The 21,419-nt window shown below is 36.5% G+C and overlaps 1 protein-coding gene across 1 annotated transcript in view; it reads left to right on the top strand.

The window, feature by feature from the left end:
- Nucleotides 1–21,419, top strand: part of PRKX (protein kinase cAMP-dependent X-linked catalytic subunit) — a 61,355-nt gene that overhangs the window by 8,779 nt on the left and 31,157 nt on the right. Inside the window, exon 2 of the mRNA XM_062628711.1 lies at nt 19,403–19,571. Coding sequence (XP_062484695.1) covers nt 19,403–19,571 — 169 coding nt within the window. The remainder of the gene's footprint in view (nt 1–19,402; nt 19,572–21,419) is intronic.

Below are 21,419 nucleotides of genomic sequence, written 5' to 3'. Positions count from 1 at the left end.
ACTTCATTCGCCAGCTCCTTCAGGACCCGCTGATGGATTTCATCAGGTCCCATGGACTTGTGTACGTTCAGGCTCTTAAATGGTCTCGAACCAGATCCTCTCCTCCAGTGGGCGCAAGGTCTTCATTCTCACAGTCCCTTTGTGTGCCTTCCAGGCCTTGGGTAGTGTGGTCAGAGCCTTTGCCAGTGAAGACTGAGGCAAAGAAATCATTCAGAACCTCAGCCTTCTCTAAATCCTGTGTAGCCAGTTCTCCTGATAGTTTCTGGAGAGGACCCATGTTGTCCCTAGTCTGTCTTTTATTTGTGATGCACCTATAGAATCCCTTCCTGTTATCTTTAACATCCCTAGCCAAGTTTAATTCTAACCAGGCCTTAGCTTTCCTTACTTGGTCCCTAGCTTCCCGAACAACATCCCTATATTCTTCTGAGGCCATCTGTCCTTGCTTCCACCTTTTTATAAACCTCTTTCTTCTTTCCTTTGAAATTTCCTCAGCATCTTCTTATCCATCCAAGGACGTCTCCTGGCCCTCCTGCTATGCTTCCTTCTCATTGGGATGCAACGCTTTTTAACTGGCTATGTATTGCACTTAGCAGTTTTTTGTTTCTACAAACTATTCGTACAGTATCTAGAATGTGTAGCAATTATTTGTTTTCCTTAGGGTATTTTTTTACTTCCTTAAAGGGCTGATTCTGAGCTAGTTCTTTTATGAAAGATCATATATCTGGTATTTGTTAATTTGATTCTACCATGCAATTTGCAAGAACTCAGGTGTAATGATTTGCATTTATTCGAAAAGACAAATCCAGGCAGAAGAGATATATAATACAAACTATTATTAGCAGTTGTAACCTGTGATGTGGACATGCATTTGTTTTTCTTATGTACATTTGGCATTGTATTATGCATACTTTTGAAAAGTACTGAGGCTATCAGTGCAATACATTATTTTGCATGGAAAATGTGACTATTAATATCTTACATTGTCTAATACAAGAGGAAAGCATGTAGGGCTAACAAGGTATGTTTTTTTTTTCCTAACCTGTTTCTTGCAAGGAGTTAATGGCTTGTTACCAGAATAATTAAAAGTGACGATTTAAGATGCCTAGTATGCAGTATTTCTCATGAGTTTTGGTATGGTTCTTCATGAAAATGTAACTTCCTAAACAGCATTCTGGCATTTGCTTAATGTTGTTCTGTTTTTCTCGGGGAATATGGAGACTCTGAGCAATCTGAAATATTTATGGTAATGACACCGACATTATTTTTGAAGGTGCAGGGAACTCTCTGGATTAAAAAAAAAACACGTTTAATTAGTACTGCTTTGTATGCTTCTCAGGTATCGCTCCAGTCAGTAAATTAAATGCTCCAGAATTGTTTCGGTAGATGCTAAGAGAGCTCTCCATAGACTCTTCAAGAGCAAGCTGAACTGGGTGTAAGATTTTTACTTTGCTGATCTACTAATTAGAATGCACCGTAATAGGTATAAAGATGGCAGGCATAAAAATCAAGAGACTGGGAGCTGACTGTGTTTATGTGAAACTTCTGGGTGCTATAATAGCAGACTCTTCTAGCCATCTCCCCCAAAACTGATGACAGGCTTCTAGCCTCAGACCTCTTAACCTGCAGCTTGCTATTGGCTTCTTACCATTACAGCTCCTTGGGTGCAGGAGAGGATAGCTTGTACAGTTTTAATTTGCATGGCCTGCCAAAAATAACTTAAAGAATATGCATTGAAAAATTTTAGCTTGTTTTCAGGAAAATCAGTGGGTAACTCCGTGTCCGTCCCTGGAGAATGAACAATGAGGACAGCTGCTCCTCAGTCTGTTTCTAAATTTGTCCCTTCTTTTGTCAGAATGTTTCAGTTTGCATGTTGGTACTCTCAATTTGAGTTCTGAAGACGCTTAACTCTTCCTGAATTCTGTGACTTTCAAAGGCCGATGAAGGCTTCTACAGTACGTCCTTATTTAACCCACCCAGTTGTCACACTCATAAGTGATGGATATGGAAAGTATACTGAATCAACAACATTGTTCTTCCTCCTTTTTAAGTGATTGACATAGATTCCTTGGATCTGTTAGTGGAAAATTTTACTTAATTAAAGTTGGTTTAGATAAGTTTGATTTTTTTGTTTTGGTTTTTTTTGTTTGTTTGTTTGTTTTTCCTTCTGGAAAGGGCAGTTGGAAAGAAGCTGCTAGAAAGGAAGTGTGTCCTACAACACAGAACCATTAGAAGGAAAACAAAGTAACTGAGAAGAGATTTGGAAAGAATCTGGAAAAAAAAAAAAGAACACCAGTGTTATTGCAAAATATTTTAAAAGACTTGGAAATACATTTCTTCTGGGGGAAGAAAGATGTTTCTTTTAAGTTTTTGGTTTTGTTTTTTTTTTTTAAATTTCAGTTGTATGCATTACATCCTTCATCAGCTGGAAAGTGGAAACAAATTGGGGAACATCCATCACTGATGCTAAAGCCTATGAAAGCTATCCCTTTTAAGTGTTTAATAAAATAATCTGTATCCTTCATGCTAAATGAAGAGAGTTTCTAGAATTATCTCAGCTCTTCATCTGCAACACTATTAACGTTAAAAGATTTATTTTGGTGGCAGTGGGGATGATTTTTCTGCCTTTGTTGTTAGGTAGGCCTAAATTTTTCAGTGCTCCTGCTGCACTGTTGCATGTGGGTTAAGGCAGAATACAGCCTTGTTGACTTGATTTGAGATAATTCTGGGAAAACAATGCTCTAGAAATCTCTGATAGGACAGTTTGAGTGGATTATATGTATTTTGTGAAATAACAGTATTTGAGACTTGAAATCTAAAGGATATTTTGGAATTGTGCTTCTCCCTTCCTTCCCTGGGGGGGGGTGGGGAGGGAAGTGTACATGATTTAATTTTGTGAGCAGAAGTTAAGGCTAAGATGTTGCTAGGGTGTAATTCCATAAATATTCACCCTGACTGACATCAGAGGCAGATTGAGAAACTTAATCTCAAAAATCCTGTGTAGCAAGGATTTTTAATATTCTTTAACATGAAGTATGTATGAATTGTACCTTACTGCAGGTGATGTTACTTATTGAAGATTTCTTTATCTGTTGAGAAAAGCTTGCAATACACAGTGAATAGAGAAGCAACATTGTGAAATGGGAAATGTGAAAGGCAGTTGGCTTTATGGCTAATTAGCCAGTCCCTCAGGAATCTATTTTATTTCTGATGGTCTGCAGATAAACCCATATAACTTAAAGCTGAAGCAGGAGTTGGTTGCATAGTTATTGATTTCTTGGCTTAACATATGGTAGTTTCATATTGCTTTGAGGAGTTTCCCCTTAGGAGTGTACTTTGGTGGTAAAAGCCTGCAATACATAAATTTTGTATTTGAATCTTTATCTTAAATGTCTAATTGCAAGTGAAATGCTTTGACACTATGTATTTGGAGGCATGGGTTCATACCTCTGTGTTAATTTTAAATATTCTTTTTGATTTTTACTCACTCTTTTAATAAAGAGGGCTCCTACTGAAATGGGCACTACCAAAGTGAATAGTCAGACATGGCTGTCAGGCAGTAACTGAGATGAATGCATAGGTGAGGCTTTACCTTTACTTCGGAATGTTGGAATTCCTACCTAAAAATGGTGTTGAAAAAAGAGAGTAGGACAAGGGGACTTAATGCTGTGTTTAAGATGCCCTTGCATTTTGTTTAGGTAGGTTTGTGTTTCCATGATAATGTTTCTTTTCAGAGCAAAGCAAGTAGAAAAGAGGCAAAGCCTGGCTAGGAGCATGATTGGGTATTCTAAATGATTGTATGTGAAGAAACAAATGTTACTAGTGCTTGGTTTTGTTGTTATACCTGGACTTGTAGTTGTTGCTGCTTAATATTGAGTGTGTGATGCCAGCAGCTTTATGTAGAAGTAAGCCAGTTATGGATTCACTGATATCCTGAAGTTGTGAACTCTTGATTTAATATTGCCAGTTTATCTTCTGTAATAAAATACACGCATAAACCTCTCTTAATTTTCATGTGTTTGGGCATTTAAAGTATTTGTAGAAGGAAAAAAAATAATCTGCTGGCAATTGGATGTAATGGCTAGGGAGAGATTCAGAACTCCAGATGTTCTTAGACTAGTTGTGATTTCTGGCTTAATTTGCTTTAATTTTTGCTAAAGACCTGCATTGCTTGAGAACAAACACAACTTTCTTGCTTGACCTCCCTTGATTCTCTGAAATATGATTCTTGATGTAAAATTAAACAATGATTGTAGTAATAGGAAAGAAAAAAAAAAGAGGGAAAAAACCCCAACCACCCACCCACCCACCCAACCTAGAAATGCTAGGACACAGGGAGGGCAGAGAGAGCAGAGAGCAGGAAAAAAAACATGCTGTTTGATCGCTTTGCTTTGGAGAGCCTTTCATTGCATAGTTGGTTTAGTTTTATAACCAAGACAATTTTTTTTTTTTTTTTTTTTTGGTGTATATTACTGTACCTTAAAGTACAGACACCTCTAAAGAGTGTTGCATGTTGAACACAGATCTCATTTTAAAGACTGAGGAACTTAGTAAACTTGACTAAAAAAGGCAGTACCGTGAAAACAGGTGTTTAGGGACTGTTTAAACATTGGTGCTTAACTTGTGTACTGGCAAATCCTATTAAGGGTAACATTTAATTTTTACATCAAGAAGGTATTTGCGTTAGTCGTTGGCACAGCTTCCTTCTGATACCTCCTGAAGAGGTATGTGTTTGGATAGTGCAATGCTAGTTTCCTCTCCCTTGATTGGTTTAGGAGGATCTCTTATGTATGAAATAATAATTTCGTCAATCTCTGCCTGGTCTTCTGAGACTGTTACTTGTTCACAGGAAGCATGTAAGCATCTGAAACAAATTGCGGTTCAGGTCATAAAGCAGTAAATGTCTAATACGCCTAATTTTCTTGTTTGGCATATTTCATCTCTCTTCAGGACAGAAGTATACCTTTTATTGTTGTTGCTGAAAACCTAACATGTTTCATCTTCTGTAAAAACTGTCAATTGATGATAAACTAATAACTGTTGGATACCAGTAACTTTCAGTTACAACTGATTTGGGTTATATATGAATTGTTGAACTGACCAGATCGGTTGACTTTGCTTTAATTTCTGATACTTATATCCTGCCTTGCCTTCTAATTTTAGTACATTTGTGCTTGTGCCCTATTTCTATCAGAGTAAGTCCTGAATTATAGATTATATTGAAAAGATGATTCTTTAAAATGAATAATTCAAAACATATCTGTTGGAAGGTGTGCTAATTCAGTTATTATAGCGAGTGAACCTCTTAGTAAGCAAGGGTGCTACGATTTTGGAGAAACAGTCTACAAGGGCATGTCACATATTCTTGGCATGTGAACTATACAGCTCATGAATTCAGTTAGCTGTAATGTAATCTATCCTATCAAAGTGGTGTTGGCTTTGCTATTCATTACTCTTTACTGCAGACTATTATCCTGTTTTAAAAGATATCCGACCAGGTTCAGATAATTAATTCTGAGATTTTATGGGGTGAGAGAATGTGAGAGAGTGGAAGTGAGAAGCAACTATGGCAGTAAACAAAATAACCTGTGGTTGGGTAAATGGGTGTATGTGTGTAAATATATGTATATAAAAATGCCCATGTATATGTGTATATGTTGCTAAGAAATTTAATGTATCATGAAGACATACATAAGATAGCAGAGTGAAATAACTTAAAATCTGAAAGAAAATATTCTTATGAAAAAAGAACTTGATTTCTGAGTTTTGAGTATTAATGATTAACTGCTTTCAATGACTGGAAAATGAGAACACTGGGAATGTAAAAAGGGCTCTGTATGGCTGACTAGCTCATAACTGTAACTGTGATATGAGGGCTTGGAAATTGCATTTCTATTAGTAAGGTTTGTCTACTAGTCTTCACTATTATTGCTACTATGTAGTATACTGGATACTCTTTATGACCATACAGATCATTATGAGTTAAGATGTGAGAAATAAGTCCTCATGGCCTGTGGAATACAGCAATTGATAAAATCTTTAATGCTGAGAATTGTTTTCCATGCAGTTTTCTAAATACACTACGTGTAAGAGTTAAAGTCTTCCGTCTAGACTAGGGGCTCGTGAGAATGGATGTAACCATGTAGCACTAAGCATGGATAGGTCATTTTTAGATCACGAAATTCTGATCTCCTGATGCTTTTGATTGTCACAGAAAATGCAGAGGGGGCTTGGGGATTTTTGTTTTGTTTCCTTTTTAAAGCTTTGCTTTCCATTTGAGGCATTCTTTACATTAACCAGCCCACATAGGGTAGAGAGCTGTCCATGTGTACTGAGTCAGTGTATTGTCCAAATGGTTGTCCTGAAATACAGTTTTTAACTTCTCCATTGACTTGTCTACACATCTTAAGTGATTTGCCAATGTACTACTTTGAGCTTAGTCACCATCATAAGTTAAGCGGATGAATGCAATGAATCGTTAAGCTGAGATTCTGTAATTTGATGTCAGTCTTGAGCACTGGTTCTTAGTAAGGATGAGATTTTATCAGGCCAAACTCAGATACATTTGAAGAGTTGTGTAATGTTTGTTTGTTTCTTCTCAAAGCATTTAGAAATGGAACTAAATTTGATGGTTTTTGAAGGGCTTTCAGATTTCATGGCAAGTTCTCAGGTCTTATGCAGATTTGTGTAGGGTATGTGCTCATTCACGTATGTGCCTACTCTTTCCCTCCTTTTGGATTTATATGGGTTTTAGTTTGTGCTGTTCAAATCCTACGGTGTAAGGATGAGGTGACTTTTTAATATTTTATTTTAATGGAGCCAATCCTCGAATTGACAGATAATGTTTAAGAAAGGCCTACTCTTAAGCAATTTAGAAATCAAGTTTGAACACAAATTTGAAAGTTGCCATCAGAAATGACACTTGATGTCTGTGTTTTGAAAGAGTGTATAAAATTTAAAGAAGCATATAAAATGCTGTAAGTATAAAATGGGTTTGAAATCACTTATCTGCATTTTGATATAATATTCCAAGAAGTAACTAGCTTAACTCTTCTCCATGGTTTATATTAGCTTGGAAATTTAGGAGTGAGTACTGCAGCTTGATAAGCTTATATCAAAGGATGCTAAATTGTGCTCACCTGTCCAACAAAGCATCCTTTGAGGAATCTTAAAAGCCTTGGCCAATGTATGATTGAAGCATATGCTCTGTATGGTATTTTATTTCTCTTTTTCACTAGTGTTTAATTTTGAACTTTGTCCTTTGCTCCTCATGTGACTGTATAAAGAATTCTCTGTTTCATATTGTGACTCATGGATAATTTCAAATCTGAGAAGTCCTTTCTTATACCTATATATGTTTATTCCTTAAATATTTTGTTCAGGAGCAGCTAATAGTCCTTGCAAATGAGAGTTATCTCTATAAACTTGTACAACACTCTTGCTTTTGGATGGGGAAAATCTGTTGTTTAGATTTTCCTGTATCCTTGTCTGTTTATGACATACTGCATCTTCCCACCTGTGTTTTCAGATGTAGGAAATCGGCAATATATATCTCATGCAAATAGGGATTAAATATTTTATCTTAGATGATTATATGCTAAAAAAAAAAGGGTAAAAATCGTGCAGAAAATATTTCCAGCACAAAAATGCCATCTCGTATCAGTCAAAATGTCTATACTTACTGTTGCATAATTAATCATTGTTACGATTATTATGATTTGTGTCAGACTCTGAAACTTACTTTAGTATTGACTGTAGTGACCCAGTCACCTCTTGATTTATGTTTTCTTGTACAGTTTGTTTCTGGAGAGTCATTTTGAAAATGAAGGTTATTTTATGAAAGCAATTTTTGTAGGCTGTTTGGGTGTACTCTGCCATAAATTCTCAAATTCTCTCATCCTTTTTCACCTTTACCCATTTAAATAATTGTCAGTTATGTACAATGTTCTATTTGAAGTCTTATTTGTTGTCTTGATTGGGTTTCTTACCTCTGCAGAGGTATATGTTGGTGAGAGAATAGATCCCAGTTTGGAAGATGGGAGGGAAAGAAAGTGTTTACATGAAACTAACGAGGACAGTTTATTTCTAACTGTGGAAACTTGGTAGAGTGTCTTTTCTTTCTGTTTAAGAAGCTGTATTGTAAAAAAGAAAAAGGAGGGGGGGGGGATATTCTATGATTCAGTAGTTTTGTAGGCTGAACTGAAGTTAGAAAACAGCAGGATTGTAGTTGAGTTTTGACAAAATTTTCTGCATTCTAGAGTTAAAAAAAAAAAAATAAAAACCAAAACCAGTGCAGTGGTCCATACAATCCTGGATAGCATGAAAAAGTTTAAAGACCACAGTCCCTTTCTGTTAGAGTATTCAAGTTTTTACACTAAACATAAGTGTTAAATTAACATTGCCGTATCTTCAGTTACATTGTGTATTAATACAGAGAATATTTTCGGTCTTCTACTGGTGATGTAATGTCAGGGCGCTATAGAGATATTCTTCTGAAATGTTTAATTGATACTTGAGAGTGAATTTGGAGACTGGGATTTTGAAACCTGATATTTGTATGTGTATTTGCTCTACTTCCATATCAGATATAACTTGATTTGGATATTCTAGACTTGCTTCCTCTTTCTATCATAATACCTCTTTATGTGGAGAATATTATGTCCATTCTAGTGCCAAACAACAGTGACTTCATCACCTTATCCTGGACAGTGCCACACTATTTTTTGTATATTATAGTATGAGAGTATTTGGAAGAGTAATGAATATGCGAAGTAAATTCTAGGTACATAGAATCATAGAATAGTTAGGGTTGGAAAGGACCTTAAGATCATCTAGTTCCAACCCCCTGCCATGGGCAGGGTTTCCTCCCACTAAACCATGTCACCCAAGGCACTGTCCAGCCTGCCCTTGAGCACCGCCAGGGATGAAGCATTCACAAGTTCCTTGGGCAAGCCATTCCAGTGCTTCACCACCCTTAAAGAATTTCCTCCTTATATCCAATCTAAACTTCGCCTAAGTTTTAACCCATTACCCCTTGTCCTATCACTACAGTCCCTAATGAAGAGTCCCTCCCCAGCATCCTTATAGGCCCCCTTCAGATACTGGAAGGCTTCTATAATGCATCTTTACTCTATAGTCTCTCGGGAATATCATATGAATATAAACAAAGCCTTCCCTTTGGGAAGTACTTTCTTCCACTCATGAATTCTCAGTGTATTAACCCTTAACCAAAAATAGATCTAGTTGCAGTGCTTGTTCCAGATCAAAGTAGTGTTTTAAGAGAAGGTTCTTACTGGATTGTAGCTTGAATTTTTTTTTTTTTTTTTTTTTTTTTGGTAAAACTTAATTTACACAAGACAGAATACAGGGTCTCAGTGACCCAGCACACTGATCATAGCTTAGAGATGCAAAGGAATTATTTGAGTCTTTTGGGAAGGTATTCATTTTGTTATAGTTACAACTCGTAAGTTCTTTGTGAATATTAGAATAAAGCCTCTAGTATTCAGAAAAACCCATTCAAAACGAAGACCAAACTAAATAAAATTTTCAAAATGGGGTTTAGTTATTTCAGGAATCTTTTTCTGGTTTTGTCTGCATAACAGCTCAAGTGCAAGGTAAACAAGGATTTCATCTGGTTGTTCCAAATGTAAGCTGTTTAATAAGCGAGGGAGCTCCAACTCAAGGTGTCTGGGGAGACTGTTGTTTGCTGAAATAATGGAGGAATTCTGTCTCTTGCCTTGTGTTTGGGGTCCAGTCAAGCTGGTCAGTTACTGTTTGTACACTATTAGCCTGCATTTTACTACTTTTACAAAAAAAGTATTGTAAAAAGACTTTTTATAAGTTCCCACCATAAATAACAACACGCTGAGAACAATGGCAGCCTTTTGGGACAGATATCCATTGTATCTTTTAATGTCCAACCATAAAGAGATGATATGGGGCTGCATGGCCATCTATGGCAATTTTTGATCTTTGAAAGAATAAGGTTTAAAGGTATAATGTGAAGAACAAACTTTCTGATGCTTTAAGGCCTTTAACTACTACTCAGTGGACAGGCTTTGTGTTCAATGTCAGTGTCCAAGGGGGTTTGTGTTTGTGTGTGTTAGGTTGACTGGTTTGTTTTGTGTTGCTTGGTAGGTTTTTGTGCCTCCCTCCTGGTAGCACTAGGTCAGTGAAATTTTAAAATTAAAAGTCTGACTGAAAAAAGGTTACACTTTAAAAAAAGAAATTGAGAAGTAGGTATTGGCTGCCACTGGACTTTAATTTCACTGTTAATTTGATAGAATTTGCTTTCTGGATATTAGTATCTGGATTTCAACCTATCCTAGCTAAATCTCAGTTTTGCTGGTATACTTGTATGTAAATGTGCAAATATATTTCTGGACTAGGGCCTTCTGTGTGTAATTCTGCAGTAACATGCAAAATCATAGAATAGTTAGGGTTGGAAAGGACTTTAAGATTATCAAGTTCCAACCCCCCTGCCATAGGCAGAGGCACCTCACACTAAACCATCTCACCCAAGGCTTCATCCAACCTGGTCTTGAACACTGCCAGGGATGGAACATTCACAACCTCCCTGGGCAACCTATTCCCACAATACTAATACTAAAGTGCAAGTGCAAGGTTTGTTTTGTTTGTTTTTTTTTTCTAGAAATCTTGGAGAACAGTACAAATAGGCTTATAAATGACCTTTGTATTCAGCAATCTTCATATACAAAACTCCTGCTGGAATTGTAGATAACACATGGCAGGGAATATGTAATCTTGAACAGTTTTCTGTTAGTTGCCTATTTAATGATTTCCTGAAACATACAAGAGTACTAAAACATGCTTGGATACATTTAAATTAGGTCAAAATCTTTGATCTATCTCATCCAGGTGCTCTTCAGCATAATTTACTCCTCAACCTCATACTTTAAAAGCATTGTAGAAACACCATGTTAAGGAGTAAATGGATAATCTGTGTCAAAAATAATTATAGGTTTTGTACACTGCATGTGAAATGTCCCCCTCGATTTATTTCTTCTTTAGCACTCCTTTAGATGAAGATAGAAGTGAAATGTAATTGAAAGGAATGTATTGTAAGAAGTACCAGTCCCTCAAAGGCTTCTGTTCAGTACTGGTGAAGGAGGAAGTCGGTCAAGTGCAAACAACGTGGCTTTTATTACATTCGTTCAGCAATAATAAACCTTTGTACTTTAACAAGATTTTCTTGTTTGCTTTTTAAAAGGACAGAGTCAGGAATATTAAGCCTTATACTTTCTTTGCAGTAATATGGGATTGACTTGCATCAAGTGTCTCGAGACAAAAATAAGCTGATTTATGTAAAAATCCTAGACGTGTATAGAGACACATATTTCTGGGTTGAAAAGGAAAGTGGCTAATCAGGTATTAGATACCTACCCCTATTTAGCCACACATAGTTCAGAGGGGGCTGCTTTTAAGGTTAGTCTGTGCTGCTTGATGTAGTATCTGATCTGCATCAGAACTCCATGCAACTTGAACTTCTACGGAACAAAGTGTCTCTTTAAAACTTTGATGGCTTATTGCATTTGTGTTTGTTTTATTAGTCATCAATTTTATTTTTACTTTTCTTAGATGAGAATATTTTATTTAATATTTACATTCCAAAAAGATCTCAGTTAATGTGCTTATTTTAATCTCTCCCTACCAGAAAGAAGCAATTCTGTGAAAAGGATTTTAGTGACTTTTTATAATTCTGAAAAGTTCAAAAATGGCTTCTCTTTCTAGTATACTTTCTAATTTCTGGGTTCTTTTCCAGCTATTAAAAAGTGTCAGGTTTTGATAATGCTTTAATTAATTATCAGATGAAATAGATAATACTCTGTGTTTTAACTTGGACTCTATTGCTAGCCAGATAGATAAATGATTCTTAGCTTAACTGTGCTCGTCTTCTGAAAACGTGATAGACCAGTGTCTTTTTCGTTCAGGTCAATACAGATTGATACATTTTACTTTTAGCAGGGGATTTGGTATAATTTAACAGGCCTCATAAATGTACTTCAGCCAAAGTGGTATAGCGCTTAGTTTCTAGGTAAAAAAAAAAAGAGTATATCTTTAAAGGTTTCTACTGAGCTATCTTAATTAAAAAAAAAACAACAGTTTGCAGTTGAGGCCTTCCAACACTTCATGTGTGGTATTTAAGTAGGTAAAAGTATGAATAATAATGGGTTTGTAATGTACTGTTTTCAATGCAGAGGAAAAACTTTTCATCCATTTGTCTGTTCATAATCTTTATATGAATGTGGCACAAATCACAAATAGTGGAAAGCATGGGAGGAGGTGTAGAAATACCACAGAAGAGCCAAGGGGGTAGATACTAGTTTTATAAGAATTGTTCTGAAGATTATGAATGCTAAAGTTTTGTGAAGGGACATGGACATGCATTTAAATTCCATGTTCTAAGAGCTGTTTAGAAATGTAAAGGGTTAAAGGTCATCTTATCACCAGCAGGCTGGTGACTTTCTGGTCTCATTTATTTATTGGTTCCTGGTATTTCAAAATAAAAAGGAGAAACTTTCAAGGATTCTGCTGATTTTGTTTAAAGGCATGCTGGTATTTGTAGTAGTTTTATAGACACCCAGTAAGTTGTGAGCCAGAAAAAAAAATAATGTAGAAATAGAAAAAGAACTCTCATCATGGGTGTTCTGTTGAATGGCACTTTTTGGAAATTGAGAACTGTCTCTGAGCTTTGTGAAAAACAGGAAGCTTCACTGATAGGTATTAATTAGCTTGTTGATTCCCGCCTTTTCAATTCTTAAGGATTGTAATTTAGATAGATTTAAATGGGTGGGTCAACCACAGGAGTTGTTGACACAATTGTTTGGTATTCTTCTGACATACCAAATCCTGTGCACAGTTGGAAAGACACTACGCCAAATTCTAGATTGTTACATGTAGTTTTAGTGTTGCGTTGTAGGTTCACTGTATAGCAAGCAAGAAGGAACCTGAAAATGTCAGATGTTTGGAATCTGGAAGCGGCAAAGAGTTTGGATGTTTTTTCCAGCAACATCTTTTGAGTCAAAAGCTAGGCTGTGCTTCTGACATGCTACTTTTCAGCTTCACATGAGCTGGGATAAAGAATTAATGATGCTGAGTTTTTTGTTGAGAAATGGGTTAATGACAGATAAGTCTAGAATCCAAAATAGAAGTAAGAGATAACCGCTAGTATGCTAGTGGCAATAAAGTTTCTGGGGCACGTAGACTGAGAAGTAATGGTCTTGCCTGGAATGTAGCTGACATATTTCTTGTTGTGTAGTATCTTACATTACTGCTAAGTAGACATTTTCTCTGTGCAAGGAGTTCCTAGTGTAAACTGAATTATAGCATAATGGATAAATGAATAAAGTCACAGAAGCAAGCTACTCTGGCACAGCTGCATATGATGGATGTTGCTCAGGGTGAACACTACACAAGGCATCTCTACTTTCTGTGCTTTTAAGCTCTTTTAATCAGACTATTTCCTCAGACATGAATATTAAAGGATATAAAAAAGCTTTGCTAAAAGTATTGTCTGGCATTTACTTCTTCAAATAACATGAGGTACAGCTCTAGACAAACAGTGGGCAGCCTGTGAAACTTCCCTTAAATTTCTTTATTTCTCTGGTGTGTTTTTCATGTTTAGATCAGAACCCTCTAGAGTGGTACAGAAGCATGGAAGCAGTGGTCTAAGAGTTATGGTGGGCAATCCACAGCTGGTTTGTGGACCACTGAAGACAATGAATTTGAGAAGGTTGAGTGGCAGTCTGCAAGGGATGTTCAGTTGACGCTCGGGCATCTATTGGTTGAAAAATAACAAAAAAAAAAAGGTAAACTTGGCTACTATGATGACCAAAATTATTACCCTTGTTCAGTGTTGCCCTCTTCATATGCCAGCCATGTTTTCTGTTGTAGGAGCCCATAGTTGCTCTTGTCAAGTGGTTTCCCCATATATTTCTCTCAATTGTAAATCTTCTGATTACCAGTCTATTTGAGCAGGCTGGTTTCTTTTGCTGTGCCATTTCTTCCCCTTCTTTGTCAAGAGTTACTGATAAGCCCTGCTCCCCTGTTGAAGACATGTATTGCTAGGCTGTTCAAGTTGCATTCGAAGGTGAGACAGAGATTAAATGGCAGACAAATTTGACATTCAGTAGTGATACAATTCACATAGTTTATCTCTTGATATTCAACATAATTAAGTCTCTTATGCCTGTGGCTACCAATATAGACTAACGTGACAAGGTAGCAAATGTTTCTTCTAACTAAATAAAAGCAGATACATACAATGCTTTTTCTGGGCATCTTGTGGAAGTCAGGGCCAACCCTTTTGGGACTCAGAAAACAGGCCTCAGGGTCATGGATCTCATATGACCTAGTTTATTCTTCACTAAAACAGATAGTAGCCATCTGACAAGGCAAACTTGGTTTGAAGAAAGAGCTGGGTACTGAAAGGATGGGAAGCTGGAACAGCTGGCCCTAATTAGTAGGAGCAAATAAGGAGGCAGAGTATTAAGTTAGTCACCTACATCATTAACAAAACAGTCACTACGTGACTACTCACTCAATTGTTTTAGCCAATCAGAAGTTGCAGGATTGGTTTTCCTAGTGTCAAAAGTATCTAAATGTGCATCAGAAATATTCCCACATTCTTTAGTGTTTTCTACCAGGCTTCAAAGAGAGTAAAATCCTGGAAACTGGCTAAGGTATTTTGGCATGGCATTAGGGAATCCAGCTTGTTTTGTAAGACTGAGAATGCCCTTCTTGTGTTTGATACCTAGGCCAAGCTGGTCCTCCGCAGTTTTTGGTCTCCTCCCTTTGTGTGTGTTTAACATGAGAAGGTTACCTAATTGAGAAGATTGCTGGCATTCCTTCAAGTTCTGCAACCATATTAAATTTGCAGAGGTATCCCCAAATTTTATTGTTTCTGTTGTAAACAGATTATACTGGATTAGTGGTTAGCATTTTGTATGCTTTATTCTGTTTGCCCATTTTGTCCTGAAAATCTTGAGTTGTGTTGCAGTTTGCAAATAGCACAGCCACACTTTACGTACTTTTTTACTGGTAGCCAGAAACTTTCATTTGCTATTTGCCTTAGCAGGGGGAAAGGGACTGTGCAAGTCAACTACAAATGCTCCTTCAAACCTTGTAATGACTTTTCATGAGGTATGATTTTTCTGATGTAAGTACATTTCTTGTTTTCTCTAAAGCATGCTGTAATAAGAGACAGGTAGGTTTATGTGTGTGTGTAGTCATTGCTCTTTTTTCAGCAGGCTAGCACTCATACAGAACTGTACGCAGTTTCCCACAGTTCTCTTGGTTTGAACTAAACATTAAATAAATGTTAGTCGAGTATTGTGCAAATCTGTAAACACTATTTCCTTTCATTATTATGTGCAAGATGGACAAGTACAGAATATTTCTATTTTAAGGTAGACCTAAGGAATGTTTACTTGCCTGTCACAGAAGGTCAAATTTAGCTGAGCCCTGAGGTGATGTGGGCAAATTAAAAAAAAAACAAAACACTTCTTTCTTGGGGATTAGCAGAAGCTGTTCCATGAGTTTAGTGTCTGCTTTCTGGAGAGCAGAAGTCAGCAATACCTTGATAGAAGACTCATTACCCTGCCTTTTTCTGCTTCCAAAAACCTTATTTCAAATTTATGGAGCTGGGGTTCCATCTTGCTGCCAATTTGCTGCTTTAATTTTTTTTTTAGTTTTCTTCCCATGAATGTGAGGGGCAGAATTTCCACCTGGTCACAGCAGTAAGACTTGTTTTATGTATAAAACAGCAAGATTTTCTTGACTGTGCTAAATAACCATAACAACACCTTCATGCAGCCTCCCACCTTGACCGTTGTGTCCTTCTCTGCCTCCTGCATTTATTTTCAAGGAATAGAAATTTTAAAATCTGCAGAAATGGCAAAAAAGACAGGAGCAGAAGATCCACATCAAAAGTTTCAAGTGAGATACTTGAACTGTAGTCATCTTTGTATGCAAACTTTACCTGGTTATGTGAAGACTGGCTAAAAGCGTAACGATAAAAAAAAGGCTTAAGAATTAGTCCTGTATGTGGCTGTGCCAGCGCATAAATTAAATCCCATTTCCATGCTTCATACAACTGTGTTTAAGTTTCAGCAGCTTCCCTTGCTCCCTGTTGTTCATGGCCCCCACATGGTTCAAGTCTTTTTTGTCTTGTTCAAAGAAATACATAGTGCTCACTATGTTTGCTCTTTCCAGTGAGAGAAGTTTGACTGAACAGTTTAAATGATATAAGTAAATCCCAGATATCTTTCCAGAACATTGCTGCTATTTTTCTTTAGGGCTTTTAGAGAGCATATTTTTTTGTCAGCAGTGCTGGGAGGGTGTGTTAGTATGTCTGAATACTGTCACTACCAACTGATGCAGACCTAATGGATTTTCTGGGAAGACTTGAATGGGAAAAAACTTCATATTATGAGATGTCTGAAAACATGTTAGGTGGCTTCTTGGTCTGTATTGTCATCTTAATTTCCATAGTTACTTGAAACTGAGCTAAAGGCATTTGAAAAAGACTTGCCTGCAATCAGTTCAACAATAAAACTGGTTAGGGAGGTTGTGTGTTCTTGCCTGTCTGTGTGGTCTTCTGGTTTTCCCAGAGGCTCTCTAGATTAGGTGCTTGCCACTATTCTGGAATAGCCTGCCAGGCTTTGCTGTTCCTGGCAGAGACATTTTTAAAGAGGCTGTGTTTCCAAATTTAGAACTCTTGCTAAATAAGTCCCTTACAGGTCCTTCTTTGAAAATGGATAGAACTTGTGGTTGCTATTATTATTACTGTTATTTCTGAGCAGCACCGTTTGTAAAGTTAGACCAATAACATAAGGAAAAATTAAAGCATTCTAAAATAAAAATTTCTAGGACACGTAGAACAAGTCATAAAATATGAGATCGCTAGAGACTTAGGAGCAATTGGGTATGTGTTCCCTTCTGATTTTCCTGTTAAATATGTCTATGGAAGCACTTTGTTCATACAAGTATCAAAATGTGTATAAACCCAGCATTTACTTTGTGGGTTGGTGCTGTTAATTTCCCCGAGTCCACATTTTCAAGTCTTCAAAATGTAAGATGATTTTTACTTTCAGTGTGCAGTACGACTATTTATTCTTGACAGTGTTTTTACTCAGAAATTTCAACTCCTAATTCTGAATTAACCTAAGTAATTTCTTTTGTGTATGCATTCAATTCACATGTAAATAATCAGTATTTTAAATAGTTTTAACAGGTGGCTGTGCTTGAAAGCTTTTGGGCCTTTTTTTTCCTTTTTTTTTCTTTTTTTTTCTTTTTTTTTTTTTAAAAGCTCATGCCCGTGCAAATAAGGTTGTCATGTGCAAATAATGTATAGTTATGTAATGTGGCTGCATTGCTGAAGGATTTAATTGCATGGTAAATTTCCCAGGGTAACCTGATGGCTTGCTTCACTGTAACAGCAGGCTTTATCTAAGACCTGTGTACTGTTTTCATGCTTAAAGAACTGTAATTCAGGACAGGTGGGAACGTAAAACTGTTTTGATACAATCTTTTGTGCTTGGACAATTGTAATCCTCGGTAGGGTTGTGTGGTGAGAAGTTTTATCTGGAAAGCTGGTTTTGAAAGCTGTGTTGGTAATGAAACTGCAAGTTCCATCAAATTGCATCACTGAAGTTTTTAGTTTTGAGTTTGTAATATGAGTGTTTTGTTTGTTAGTAAAGGGCATGCTCTTAAACAATATTACAAGTGACTGGAAAGAATAACTTAATTAAATGTAAATGGTTTAGGTAAGAATGCACATATGGAAAACAACCTTTTAAAAAAATAATTTCTCCAGTTTATTCAACCTACTGGAAGCAAAAACTCACTTGTTTTTCCTCCCCTCCCCACGTAATTTTCTGGTCTGCATTCCACTGCCATCTTCCCCTTACTTTCTCCCCACCCCTCTGCCCCTCCTCAAAACCCCCTGCCCCTCCTCAAAAATCTGTTTCCTTTCACCTAATTAGTCATCTTTCTGTACCCACTACACATCTTAGAAAATTGTCTTGTAGTATAGATTGATCATATATAACTGGCCAGAGCGATCAGAAATCAGTTGACATACTGGTTAATAATACTGAACCAAGTCTTCTCAACAAGACGGTGACTTCTTAAAAGTCAGGAAATTGGTTTGAATGCCAAGCATCCTAGTATCTATTTTATTGTTCTAAAGGAACCTACATGGTATTGCTTAATGAATGAAAAAACAATAAGCACCCATCCAACAAGTTGACCTGTGTGTCTTCAAATGCATAACGTGGTGCTGCAGTACAAATACCAGTGTGGCTAAATGTGCTAGTTTTAACTTTCACTTCAAACTAAAAGAAATACTCAGTCATGTGTAATTGCCTTGAGTGCAATGTGCTTATAAGGAGCTTTAATGACTACTGTATTGAACAGAGAAATACATAACACATTACTTAAAAGGCAGTATGCTTTTATTTTCCTTTTATGTTTTGAAGAGTGAATTGCAAAAACGAATACATTAACTACAAAAAAAAGGGTGGCTCAGATCTGCTGTTTCCATTTAATACAATAATGCAAAACTATAAGCAGGTTTTTTAATTTGCTTTCAGAAGGGTCAGCAAAGTATTTTTTCCCATCACTCTTATCCTACTGAATGACTTCACCTCTCTGTGCACATTTAAGGGAATAATCTCCTCGCCTGAGTCACTGCAAACATCTGTTCTCAGTCACAGAATCACACAATCATAGAATAGTTAAGATTGGAAAGGACCTTAAGATCATCTAGTTCCAACCCCCATACCATGGGCAGGGACACCTCCCATTAAACCATGTCACTCGAGGCTCTGTCCAACCCGGCCTTGAACACCACCAGGGATGGGGAGCAATCACAAGTTCCTTGGGCAACCCATCCCAGTGCCTCACCACCCTCACAGTAAAGAACTTCTTCCTTATATCCAGTCTAAACTTCCCCTGATCTAAATTAAAACTGATCTCTGAAATTGAAGAGTGTTTCCTAGCCTTTTGTCTGCACTTGAGAGCAGTTTTGCTTGTTACATTTCATTGGTTATGTTTGAATTTTACATACTTACTTTGTTTATACATCTCCTTTGTCCTTTCTCAGGACCACTTCTCTTTGCAAGAAATGTCTCCAGTACCTATTCAACGAAAAGCAGTATCACAATACCATTATTTTTAGTAAATCATTATTATTAAAAGTTGAGAAATCCCAAGAAAAACATTGTGTGAAAACAGTTAAAATGTGATACTGATGTATTGATGAGGAAAAAACCCAAACCAGGAATGAGTTCCTGTAGATTTTAATATAGTAAATTACCTTTTCTTTTTTCCTTTTTTTTTTTTTTTTTTACAGTAAGTTGACATTTCTTCTTCAACTTTTCAGGCACAGGTACCTTTGGGCGTGTTCATCTGGTGAAGGAAAAAATGGCCAAACGTTACTTTGCACTAAAAGTAATGAGCATTCCTGATGTCATTCGACTGAAGCAAGAGCAACATGTGCACAATGAAAAGTCAGTCTTGAAAGAAGTCAACCACCCCTTTTTGATCAGATTGTGAGTTGTTCTATTTTTTTTAATTCATTTAACTTATGTAGAAAGTGCAGATAAAGTGTTCCAGAACTTCATTGCAAGTTCTTAGGTACTTAAACACCACCAAGCATTTAATTTCTATTATGTAATCTAGACTAAAGTAGACTTCAGACTGAATTATTTATTACAGAAGAATCAAGAATTTAAAATCAAGAAGCATAATTTAAACATTTAAGCAATGATTTATTATAAGCTTTACTCTGTCTCTTGTTTTCGTGCTGCAGAAGATATTTTCTTAAGTAAGAGGAAAATACTAATGAAGAAATGTTAGTATTTTCTCATCAAAATTTCTAGAATCATTCTTGATGTTAGAATGGTGAGAAAAGAAGTATTTCTACATATATATGTCCTAGATAAAGTTATAATTACATTTAAGTATCTGTTTTTTGAAACCTTGTACAAATTTTTATTTTGAAAACTTTTATTTTTAGAGTTTAAGTACTGCATCATTTCTTGGGCTTTGTGGTTCCTATATTTGAGGTTAAGTGATGGAACCTGTTGAGAAATAGGATTTCAACACATTTCATGAATAATACTTTTTTTTTTAGTGGAATTACGGTGATTCATATGATCTCAGTGATTTCTTTTTTAAGGAAAAAAGGCATCAGATTTTACTGTTCACAGCACCACAACAAAAATATGAGTCCATATCTATTAATGGGATAGCTAAACCTCTGGGTAATTGCACAGTTAACTTGCATTTATATTTTCTCGTGCATGGATACAGAGCCATTGACTAAAATTTGTTTTGCATTTACCTGCTTTAATCACCTTTACATAAAATTAGACAAAATTAGCTTTAGTTAATCTCTGGCTGCAGGGAGTGCAACCTCTTCCCAGGGCTAAGAAACTATGAGAAGAAAAAGGAAAAGGCAAAAGCATGGTAGTCATCTGAAAGATGGGAAGAGACCTGCAGAAGGAGGCTTTTACATTGGTGTGCTGTTGCTTTTTCCAGTATCACATTAGTTTCCCGCCAGTGTTCAGAAATCCTGTGTGGCATAGTGTCTCTAAGATGAGTTGTAGGGTATGTGCAGTTTCATATGCATACAGGAAGGCAAGATAAAGGGTCTGAGTACATCTGTTTAGACTTGATGGAACAGGGGGAACAAGGTTTTATATGTACATCCACATATATTACGTATGATATGTATATCATACATAAATTCTTTAAAAGAAGCAAAAAAAAAACAAACCAAAACGAAAAACTACCTAAATCAACAAACAAGAAAAACCCTCAACCCAGTACATCTGTGCATCTGGAACAGTGCAGTAAGTGTGGGAATAGAGAAACAGGTGAGAAGAGAGACAGGGATGTTGGGGGTTCACGTTTATACAGAAGTGACCAAAATTCCAAACTGATACGTTTTCTTGGATTCCATTGTCAGATTTCAGTGTCAGATTTTAAAAATAACCAAAGGACACAATCTGACTAGAAGCTCACTTCTGAGCAAGGCAAACATTCTTCATGTCTTCTAGCTCTTTGCATTTTCTGTTCATGTGTTCAATGAGATGCTGCATCATCTATGCTCATGTAGTTGTCTATATGATGCCTTTGTTCCTTGGCAAAGGAGACTCAAAGCAACCTAGCTGTAATGAGTTAGTTAAAATATAAATCATGTTAATATTTGCATGCTTTAGGTTAAACAAGGATTGATGGCCAATTATCACTGACTGTATGACGAATAAAACTTCATCTGGCTTTTTGTGTTGCTAACGGGTTTTTTTTCAGGCACGTCTTCCCGTCCCTAAGAGATGTTTTGCTTATAATTGATTAACAAAAGGGGGAAAAATATCCTATATAGTTCTGCTTCG

Source organism: Pezoporus occidentalis, unplaced genomic scaffold (genome assembly GCF_034315485.1).
Source record: "Pezoporus occidentalis ecotype Australia unplaced genomic scaffold, CSIRO_AGI_Poc_V1 ctg32, whole genome shotgun sequence".
Taxonomy (NCBI): Eukaryota; Metazoa; Chordata; class Aves; order Psittaciformes; family Psittacidae; genus Pezoporus; species Pezoporus occidentalis.
This window is presented reverse-complemented; position numbering and strand designations above follow the sequence as displayed.